Source organism: Trichoplusia ni, chromosome 18, assembly GCF_003590095.1.
Source record: "Trichoplusia ni isolate ovarian cell line Hi5 chromosome 18, tn1, whole genome shotgun sequence".
NCBI lineage: Eukaryota > Metazoa > Arthropoda > Insecta > Lepidoptera > Noctuidae > Trichoplusia > Trichoplusia ni.
Genome location: NC_039495.1, coordinates 1,124,455 through 1,135,696, shown reverse-complemented (window position 1 = coordinate 1,135,696; position 11,242 = coordinate 1,124,455). Strand labels below are relative to the sequence as shown.

The following is an 11,242-nucleotide window of genomic DNA, read 5'->3' as shown; positions in this document are numbered from 1 at the left end:
AAAAATCTAGACTGAGGAACTTCAAATTTTCTGGTAGAAGCATTATAATAGTAGATTTTATTTGATATCAATCACAAAGATCCCGTCCCATTTTCTTTTTTGTTCGCTTTGCAAAAAGGAATTTAATCCTTGTGTGGCGGAGGGTTTCACAGGCATTCAAGTCACATTCATAAAGTCACCCAGACTCAAGACAAAAATTTCTAAATCACACGAAACCTTGCCCTACGCAGGGATTAAACCCGCGACACGTCGCGCTCAATGGGTTTAGCGTGGTGACATGGTGACGTGGTACATAGTATACGACTCCATAAATAGACATAAAATCAATAGTTTTTCTTTCAAATAGGCCGTTTTCCAGGCAGTTTTAAAACGTTATAATAGTGACTCTTGGTGCACTTTCCAAAATGTCATTAATTTTTATGGTGATTTCGAACAGTCAAAATATTTCAAATCACAATAGGAAAACCTGAAAACCATTGTGAAAGAAAAGATAGATTTAATAATGAAGTGTAAAAACTACTGTATTATATAATAAGTAATAACAACCACTTCATGATTAAATACCGGGCTCCTTGTTAGTCCTTTATTCAAATTAATATCTACGCTATATAAATTACAAAAAAAGTGGTATTTCGTAAAAAACAAATTTTAATGTTTTAAGTGTTATTTAAGAAAAACAATCGTTGATTCCGAATTTGGTTTTACATTTCTGAACGAAACATTAGTGTTAGTGAGTAGTGACGCACACGATGAACGGATACGAACTACGATTTTCGATTTTGAAAAAAAAAAGTTTAATTTGTTGATATGAATAGAATTATTTCATCAAAATCACACTTTGATGTAAGAGTACAGGAAGATAAGATTTTCCATCAAATTAAAATAACTGGTTTTATTAAATAGTCGAATTATATCTCAACTTTTTTTCCTCACTCATATCTCTATTTTAATCGTACCCACTCCATGAAATAAAAAAAAAGCAAGTACTAAATATTAATTGAATAAAAATTAGAAATTTATTAATTACATCGAAATTTTGATTTGCTACTTCACTATTTTCGAAAATCGATTCACTACAGTCACTATCTTACTTATACACATCACTAAACTCGTAACCGTCGATTTTATTCAAACGTTTCGTGGCTTTGTTTCGGCACAAAAATGTGAAAATCTGCAAAAATTTATACACGAATTATTATAATGGCGGAAAAGTTAAAGGACTATCAAGTTTTAGACGTTTTCTGCGGAGGTACGTTCTATAAAGTGAGACACAAGGTCAGTAACAACATATTTGCGTGGAAGGCGTACAATTGCTCCGCGTTCAGTAACGAACAAATACAGAACATCGTCAATGAAGTTAAAACGATAAGTAAAGTGACCACTAAGAGCTTCTTGCGATATTACGATACCATACTTCACACCCCGTCGAAAACGTTGTACTTCGTCCTTGAAAATAATTCGTGGCGCAGCGTGCAAGAATTAATAGAGAATTGCAAGGCCACTGACAAGTTTATCGCAGAAAGTTTTATTTGGCACCTGTTACACGAGCTGGCTCGAGTCTGCAAAGCTGCCGAGGATTTGAATGTTGTTATAATACAAAAATGTGTAACTCCAGGCTCAATTTTTGTCGATGAAGGTGGTGAGTTCCGCGTTAACTGTTTCGATTTAGCGCAGGATTCTGGCGAGGCGCCCCTGATGCGGCAGATCGGGGACGTAGTGAGAGCACTCTGCAGCTCAACCAAACTGAGTGACGCTGACGCCAAGATCAAGCAGTTTCAATATAGTGATGACCTGAGAGACATAGTCAGCTTCTTAACAGACGACAGGAACACTAACTTGCGCCCAGATGTCGTTCTGTACCATCCTACTATTCTCATGAACCTGGAATCAAAAGTAAAACCCAAATGTTTGGATGACATACTTATCTCGGTTGAGCCTACAAACACAACATCAGAGGCTAACAAATGTGATTCAGAGAAGGCTGAAGAGTTATGCAAAGTTATTGAGCCTCTTCCTAGGACACTGTTTAACATCATTGACAGTCCCATTTACTGTAACATCAGCCCTAAACGGAAGCCTATGATTACTGAGTCAAGCTCGCCACTAAGTCCACTGTCCCCTACCTTAGCTGCTCTAGCCTTAGAGTTGCCTGGCTTTGTTCCTCGTAGCAGGAAGCCTTATACGGAACCAGCAAGCAAGTACAACTGTCCCCAACAAGTGTCGGAGGAGACTCTGAGTCAGCAGTGGATGTCACGCCTTGTGGCGCTGCGCCACCGTGAAGAGTCGCTCAACAAGAGAGAGAGGGACCTCATAGCTAAGGAAATAGTGAACAGTCCATGTGCTGAAATAATACCACGGAACAGAGCTCTAGATGATTTATGTGACATTGAAAGCAATGGAATTACTCTACCACCAATCATAACTCAAGTCAAAGATGAAAAGAGGGAATGGATATCGCGTCGGCGGCGCCCGCGAACTGCGTCGGTGCGCTCCCGGGGCCGCCGGCAGAGCTTCGGGTACGAAGACCTCGACAGCTCCCTGTCGGCGGACGCGGGTGACGGCAGCATCATAGTAACGGCCACTAAGTTCACCAAGGACAATATGCCGCGACGCACCATCTTCCCTGAGGTGTCCACCAAGAAGGTTCACTTCACATCTAGCAACCCCTTTACCGAGAGTGATGACAGTGTTACATTAACATTCTATGACCTGGAGAGTGTGAGCACTAACGAGCTGAAGGGACAGAGGCAGGAGGTGCTTGCTAAGGACATCAACAAGTTTAAGTATTTTGATTTTAAAAAGTCAACTTCAGAAAAGAGGAATTCTATGAACTGGAGCCACTCATCACCTTCCAAACAGGCTAAGACAAGTAAAAATATATTTGGTGACATCACAAACACCAACCACAGTGGCATAAGGAAGACTCCCTCCAAGACCAGTCTCACATCCAGAGGCTCCAACAGCTCCCGCCACTCCATGTTCTCCTGTAAGAGCCACTGGAGCATGGAGTCGAGCAGCACTAAAGTGAGTGAGGGAAGCATCTCTGAGAGGACACGCTCTGCCATGAAGCAGTGCTTCCCCCAGACCCCAGTGCCACAACCTGATGTTAAGAAGTCCAAGAGTCGTAAGTCATTATTAAACTTCAAAACACCTTTTAAATTTATGTCATCTACTAAAATCTAGAGTCAAGGTAAGTGTTTAATAATAATTAAGATTGTGATTGTAAATTTGATCTCTGATAAAATTTATTTGAAAGAAATTATTATGACTCTTGGTTAATATTAGTTTAGTGATGCCTGTCAAGCATACAGATGTATTATTGGTTGTGGTTTACTAATAGGCAATATATAATGAATAAGTTTAGAGATAAGGCTTCCAGCTGTGTACTAGACTCACAGAACATTTACTTGTACATTATGAGATACGGACAACAACCCACCCTAACTTTAGAATAATAAAATTATAAAGAACAATGATTTATATAAAAATATATTTCCAATTTTTATTAAATGTATAGTTCTAGTTTATAATATAAGTAACAATTAATTATACTTTCTCTTGTTATTTCATAGATATTTATATGAATTTCAACATTAACATGTGTATTTGTATAGTATGATAAGACTTTCTATGTGCATAGAATAAATACTTAACATTATATCTGACAAAAATGAAATTATGTAATTACAAATAAATAGCATAACAATTTTGAATTGATCATTAGTCTTCTTGTCTTCCACTTGTAGCACTAATTAAAAATTTATTTTATATAAGTGTCCACATATTATTACAATTACAACAGGTAACATAGCTATTATGTAAGGAAGTAGTTCATAGTGAAGTGTGATTGTTTAACTGTGGCCATAAGTGACTCACTGTCAGATATTAACTATATTACAATCATCAATGATTGACGCAATATGTATTTATAGGCTAGTAACAAGTAGGGTAATCACTATTAGTAACAATTTAAATAAATATAAAAGCTCATGTTGTTGTTTTATTTATTAATCACTTTCTGTATCACTGCACTGATTGTATAATCTCTGTCCTCACTTGGATGTCCACACTCAATCATTTCTTTTTGTTCAGTGCCTTATCAGCTCCCTCCACAAACTTTTTGGGGAGGCCATACTTTTCTATGAGTAGTTTCGCTATGAAATGTGTCTGGAAATAATAATTTAATGTTATTATATCAATAAAAATAATAGCTCATATACATTTAATTACATACTCAAGTATTGAAAGGCAAACTCTACAAATGAACATTAACAGAATGTTAATGAAGTTTCTAAGTTCTTGGGCACTTCTATTTATGTTTGAGACCACTTGAAACTTGTTTGAGAATAATTGAGACCCCAAGCAATAAAGCAGCTCAGCTAACTAGTAAGTTATTTCCATTTTTTTTAAAACGGATTTTTTTATGTTCTGTATCGGAATATGTGCAGTTTTTCGAGTTGTATTTATTAGGATATGAATTGAGTTTATTGAGCAGTGCGGTGTCCCGACCTGGTCGCCCTGCAGCATGAGCTGGTCCGCGCGCGCGCCGGGCGAGCGCGTGACCCCGCAGGACGCGGCCACGCCCAGCTGGCACACGTGGCTCAGCGCCGCCAGGCTGAACCCGAACTGCTCCAGGTTCGATACCAGCGTCACCTGGACACAACCAATATTGTTATCACCAGTTTAAAGGTAATTAGGACTTTTACAATGGCACTTTCCAAAGTTGTTCTAATAATATAATAGATATAAGGTATACCTTCTTGTTGCCGCTCCTGGTGGCGACCTGCATCTTGACGGGCTCCAGTTTGCTCTTGCTGAGCTTCACGGAGCCGTCCGAGAACATCATCTCAGTGCTGGGCGTCATCTTAGCTTGCACGCACGACATCAGTACGTCCCATTTCACAGCTTCCTATAAGCGAGTCGCATATGTCATTGTTTACAATTTGGTATTCTCTGGCAGTAATCAGTATGTTTAATCTTAGCTCTGTGCCTACCTGTGGCTGTTTGCCGGTAATCTTCGCGAGTGCAGGGTCTAACGTGACCGCCCCCTTAACTTGTGAGGAGTTCAGGTTGCGAGTCTTAACGTATTCCGTGAGCGTCGTGCGTACTTCTGCAGGAGACAGAGCGGTGCCTTTTCTAGAAGACAATGATCATGATGAAGAGGGCGCGTGAGTTATAGAACTAATTAAAGTAAGTGGTGCGGTAGGTACTTGAGGGGCGCGAAGACGTCGGCGACGTTGGCGGTGATGCAGAACATCTCGCGCACGGCGGGCGGCGCGTAGTGCGCGGCGGCCGCGGGGCAGGGCGGGGACGCGGGGCGGCGGCCGCGGTGCGCGCGCAGGGCGGGGCTGCCCAGCGCCAGGCACGTCACGGCCCACACGCCCTTCTCCAGCTCGCGCAGCTCCAGCAGACCCTCCTGCACATGCCACATATATTATATATAATGCAGGCATTCTATACATTTCAATTGACATTGAATGTTCAAATGTGCCGGCGTAAGGGCCACTGACACCCCGGGCGAAAATATTGTGGCGCCCACTTGAGGGAAGCAATATCAAGTGTTAGTTTTTTGCTTATCCAAAGTAAAATTATATTAAGAAAGTTCTGAGGGTTTGCGCCACGAGAGGCAAGAGACTCCAACTTCAGACCTTGGCGCCCCCCAGAATTTGTCGCCCTGGGCCAACAAAGGAATGCTGCGTACTAACACAACGAACGAGTTGCAACTTGTTTACGAGGTAGTCCCGCACGCCGCGCACTCGCCTCCTTCCCGTGGTCGTACATTATACACATTGCCTAAACTTTTAGGCAATGTAAACAATGCCTAGGCATTCTATACAATGCTGGATTATACATATTGCCTATAACATATACACATCAAAAACTATTTTCTAATGATTTATTCATTACAAAATTGCTGCAAGAAGGCCTCCTCTAAAGCCTTTCATACTTAACAATGTTTCAAAATGTTTATTGTTACCTTTTGCATTTCTTCAAGAAATTTTGATAACTTCTTATATGAAGACTTTTTTACATCTAATGTTCTGTCAGATGGGCACATTGTCATTAAATGATTCCTGAAAAAATCGAAGGTAGTGTTAATCAATCTTATTTTTCACCTTTAAAACATATTACATAATTTACATAGTAGAATGGTCTACTAACTTGTATAAGAGGTTAGTCTTCAGAGGCAGCTCAATGTTTTTGCCATCCAGCTTCATAAATGTGAGCAGGCACCATCTCAGCAGCCCATCCATGTCAGTAGGTATGTCGTCACTGTTGTCTTCCTCTAATTGAGAGCTGTCTGAAACACAAGATTTACTATGTTTTATGGCCACCAACATTACAAGGAATGTTTCCGTATCCTAACATTGGGTATTATCAAATGTGTTATAGTGTTCATCAAGTAGATGAAGAAAACTCTGCAATTTACTGAAGAAGAAATTATTGGCTACCTCCAAGTTATGACAAGTGGCTGTATTTCACCTGTTACCATGGTATCATCAAGTTCTGCTGGCTTCTCCCCCTCCTCTTGGGCTCCCTTTTCCGCCTCGTGCGTCGTGAGGTCAGCAGCTATCAGCTTCGGCTCGAAGTGCGCGGCGGCTGGCGGCGGGAGCTCTGCCCGTTGCGGCCGCCCGAGGCTTGGCCACTCCTCCTTGATAGCTGGCTGGAGGTTTAGCTGTGGGATGATCACAGCAGTTTTTAAATATCCTCGATACTTCAGAGCTATAGAAGAAAATAAACTTATAATGTGTGCATTAGAAATAACGAAAAATGTACCATAAATATCAATTGAAGGCTATCTTTAGGAATTTGTGATTTGTACGACTCAAATATATGCATATTTATAAATTACTGTACCTGATTGAGATCTGTAGCAAGATCAATTGTAATATCTCCATGACTGTAGGATGCAGGACCCAGTTTAGGCCGGTCAATCTTAATAAATTTGGGATCCTTGCACAACTGGTCACCTAACACCTGAAGGGTTTCAAGACATACCCCACTAAAATTAAAATAACACTTATTAAAAAAATTGATTTAAATTAGTTATCACTCTTGTTACTTTAAGTAAGGTAAGCCCAAATAATTGAATAATAACTTACGCAGCTCTCAACAGCATATCAGCACTGGACATAGCGGCACAACCTACAATGCAGGCGGCAGCATTGTCCTGTGTACTTAGGGCTAAGAGTGCGCCTCGTTGGAATATAGGGAACCCCACACCACCGGCTGGTACCGCCACTCCAGGCAGGTACACCGGGGCACCACCTTGCACCTGTAATCAAGTGAAAAATTTCTGATCTAGTTAAGTGGTTGATAACAGATGGTGGTAGATAGTTCATATTATAGTTTTTCATAGCATAACAACAGTAAATTTTGCTAACAAACTAGGGAATTGGTTTCAGAATACAAATTGGAAAAAAACACAAATTGTGTTTGTGCTACATACCTTCGGCAGCACTGGTGAGTGGATTACAAGGACGGGCAATATATCGGGCACCTTCCAGAGGGCGCAAACTGTCGGCACCAGCCTTTCGCTCGTCTCAATCACCATCGGTACCCCGTCCACAGAATACACGTTCACTAAGTCACCAGAATGTAGCACCAGCTTCATACATATACAACTAGACTTTACCGGCACTAAATCTTTTACTTTCTCTTCAGTAGCAGACGGGAACTCATCTATTATCCGTTGAGCAAGATGTTTTCTGCAAAAAACTCGTAGCATTTAAACACAAAAACCATAAATAAAGTTAGACTCCAGATGACCGTTAACTTAAGCTTACTTCTCAGAATTCTTCAATGTGTTGTTGGATTTTAATTTATACGGTTTAGCAAACATGGTGAGAGATTTTTATAAGTAATCACTGGAAGATTTTTTAAGCTGTTTCATGGAAAAATACTATAAATCGTTTCTACTTGGCACGGCGTACAGTGTGACAAGATCAGCATGTCAAATAACTGTCACTTGTAAATTTGTCAGTGTGACAGCCAACTATGAAAAATGTTACCACGCAACGATAAAAAGACATTTATTTTTGAACAATCATTAGTAAATGATTAGTAAGCCATTTGCCCACTTGTCCAGGTCTCGCCATTACACCGGACTTTGGCATTTACCCAGGTCTTCCTATTTGCTTTGACTGCTACCAGCTACTTGCCCGGGACTTAGCATTAGCAATGGTTTTATTATTTGCTCGGACTGTCACTTGCCCAAATTTTACTATTTTCTTAGGCATTTTATTTTGCCCACCTCCTAGTCCAGTATTATTTGCTCTAGCTTGATAGCGATGGTTGTGAAAATATTAGATCGAAATGAGAGGGAGGGGGCGGGGGTTGAGGTACCTTCCTGCTTGGTCGTCCTCGTCACTGACAGTTGACTGAGATTATAGTCCGCCACAATATAGAAGAGTCTAAACATGAAACAATGTAGGTATTTTAACGAAAACTGGAAACGCCTTACAATAAAGTTTAGCAACAAAATGCGATACTGCCTATTTTAACAATGACATTAAATGCCTTAAGAGTAGCTAGATCTTGATTTAGTGAAAAGTATGTTTGTTCACAGGTTGTTTTGATATATTTTTTTTACCTTAAACTCGCAACGGGTTTTGCCAGCGACAGACTAGGGTACGCATCATAAATGGTTTTGGTTTACATACATACGAGTATTATTAGGTAGCTAAGTGTTGTTTTCTGGTTACATCAATCCTTATTTTCGTATTGAGTACGAGCCGATCACGTGACGAGTGAGGGTAGGCTGGCGGTGCAAGGCGTGGAGGTCGCCGCCAGTAAGGCACGCACTATGCAATAATGTAGCGTAGCCAAGCTTTATCGCGATTGCCGATATCGTAAATTAGCGTGCCTAGTAAAGCAGAAAGTTATTTTTAATATTTTGTCATTACATCTCGTACTATATCAACAAAATATTAAAGATGTGCATTACTCCATGCAATAGCACGTGCTTAAAGCTTTTGATATTTTTTTTATCAGAAAACACGGTTCTTTTAAATTCCATTATTTTGTCCTAGTGTTTCGCTCCCAAAAGGTAAAATCGGAACCCTACTAAGGCGCCGCTATAACAACAAACAATATTGCATAGAGGTGGTCGTTAAGTAACGGCAGTTAAAAATTTTACGGTGACCAATTTTCACTGAATTCTTTATTCTTTAGCCTATTTGTACGGCAGTATAGTACACAGTCTAGCGTCGCAATGAGTGGGATATTTATTAAAGATGAATACCTACCTAGGTACTATAAGTACTTATATAGTAAAGGACGGCTGTACTAGTACAATCGCGTGACTCTTTCTATTTTTCCACTCGGTATTAACACGAAGCATCAGTCATTATCATAACATTTTAGTTTGAAAAAGTGAATATTTTGTCAATTCTAAGCAAGGTTGAAATTTTCGTTGCAATTAATTTGTCAAGGATTCAAAACCAAATCGTCTAATAATTTATGTTTGAATAGACTTAATAAATAACAAGGTAAAGTAATAAACCTTTAAGAGCGGTCTAAAGCGGAAGGATTAATCTCAATTCGTTGGATTTTATTATGAAACGAACTTTATATACAACATCCGGATTCTGTTTCATCTGCTAATTGGTTGGCGGGAATCCAAGGCCATTAAAAAGTCGTAGTGCAGTGGCTCTCGCAGGCCCTCCGGCCGCCGCCCCGCACCGCGCCGCGCCGCACTGCAGCCGCTCCGTGGTCGGATCACTGTCACTCGGCTTTCGGCAGTTTCAGCGCATTGCAGACAAGTTATATTGCATAAGGGTTCATAATTATCCATTGTCAATTCTTACTCGTTTAGGTTATCAAAAGAAAAATTGAAACGGGAAATGATACGAACATTCCCCACTTACAATTTAAGTTGCATAATAATAAAATATTATAACATGTATAAGGCCTTTACATGTTGGACCTGTGTCCCAGTGCAAGCCTTTAAAAAGGACCGGGTCTCTTCACATGAAGTGATCCCGTGACTGAAAAGAAATATTATAAAATTTTTAAAGAAGTAGATAGTACATTTTGGCACTAAATAAAAATTCTACCCCATAATGGAACTGCAAGTTAACCATATATATACCTAAATTAAGAGGTGAATAAGGATGACGGCATGCTTTTTTAGGGTTCCGTACGTCTGAATACAAAAACGGAACCCTTATAGGATCACTCGTGTGTCTGACCGTCCGTCGCTTACAGTCAATTATCTCCGAATCTATTTGACCGATTAAGTTGAAATTTGGTACACATATCAATTCCTGTGACCCAAACACAGAGGTGTGACGTGAGCAGATGAAATCTGTATATGGGGGGTCATTATTAGGGGGGGAAGGGAAAATTAAAAAAAATATATTTTGAAATGAAACGACTTTTACGGATTTTATCGCGGTTTAATTTTTGGTTTTAGTTCCCTGTCAGTCTGCCCGTGACCATGATACCTGCAAAGGTGTCGAAACGTCGGGAACTAAAACCAAAAATTAAACCGCGATAAAATCCGTAAAAGTCGTTTCATTTCAATGTCTAACATTCGCGTAAACCTAAGAAACCACTATAAAAATATATTTGAAAACTGCATCGTGTGGCATATCAAATGAAAGGTCTTGTTGAGAAGATCTTAAATGTATTTTTTTGTAATTTTAAAATAAATAGTTTCCAAGTTATTCAAGAAAATAGACGAAAATTGACCATTCCTCCCCCTTATCTCCGAAACTACTAGCCTAAAATTTTGAAAATAAATACAGAAATTAGTTTTCTCCTTATAGATTATAGGAAAACCTATAATAAGTCCATGATATTAAAATAACATGGTAAATCACTCAATATTGTGCGTACCAACTTATTTGCAGGTGGAATGTGTGGGAGAACATATTTTTTAACTCCAAAAACATGATAGGTAACATCGTACGGAACCCTCTTCACGCGAGTTCAACTGGCACTTGTCCCCTTTTTTTTCATTAAAAAGCCTAAGAAACTATTGAAAAACGTCTGATAGATGACTTAAAATCATCTCGATCATAATAGCTACTTACTATGCATGTAAATACCTAGCAGATTACTACGAAGTGGAAAAGTAATTTTTATAAACCTGTCTAAAAACCTTATAATGTTTAACGTGATCTTAACTCACAATTGTATCTTAAATCGACGAAAAAAAACATTATTAAATCCGTAGTTAAGTTGAGCAAACTCATGAAGTATGGAGGCGCGACTCTCGCGAGTAGTGTTGACTCTT

At 39.5% G+C, this 11,242-nt stretch overlaps 2 protein-coding genes across 2 annotated transcripts; one reads left to right on the top strand and one right to left on the bottom strand.

Annotated features, from left to right (window-relative positions):
- Positions 1-1,087: 1,087 nt before the first annotated feature.
- On the top strand, positions 1,088-3,990 carry LOC113502876. Its single transcript, XM_026884612.1, has one exon. The coding sequence runs from the start codon at positions 1,201-1,203 to the stop codon at positions 3,181-3,183; it is 1,983 nt and encodes a 660-aa protein (XP_026740413.1). The 5' UTR covers positions 1,088-1,200; the 3' UTR covers positions 3,184-3,990.
- Positions 3,988-8,164, bottom strand: LOC113502877 (eukaryotic translation initiation factor 2D). The gene is made up of 12 exons (XM_026884613.1): positions 7,788-8,164; positions 7,451-7,709; positions 7,104-7,276; positions 6,859-7,003; positions 6,484-6,676; positions 6,163-6,301; positions 5,978-6,074; positions 5,211-5,416; positions 4,995-5,136; positions 4,757-4,909; positions 4,510-4,653; positions 3,988-4,167 (listed from the first exon to the last, which is right to left on the bottom strand). The coding sequence occupies exons 1-12, from the start codon at positions 7,841-7,843 to the stop codon at positions 4,075-4,077; spliced, it is 1,800 nt and encodes a 599-aa protein (XP_026740414.1). The 5' UTR covers positions 7,844-8,164; the 3' UTR covers positions 3,988-4,074.
- Between the last annotated feature and the right edge of the window lie 3,078 nt (positions 8,165-11,242).

Excerpts from the sequence above, each read along its gene's own strand:
- LOC113502877 (XM_026884613.1), bottom strand. The coding sequence starts at position 7,843 with ATGTTTGCTAAACCGTATAAATTAAAATCCAACAACACATTGAAGAAT. Across the intron at positions 7,710-7,787 it reads ACATTGAAGAATTCTGAGAA|AAAACATCTTGCTCAACGGA; the intron begins GTAAGCTTAAGT and ends AGTTTTTTGCAG. Across the intron at positions 4,168-4,509 it reads TCATGCTGCAGGGCGACCAG|ACACATTTCATAGCGAAACT; the intron begins GTCGGGACACCG and ends TATTATTTCCAG.
- LOC113502876 (XM_026884612.1), top strand. The coding sequence starts at position 1,201 with ATGGCGGAAAAGTTAAAGGACTATCAAGTTTTAGACGTTTTCTGCGGA.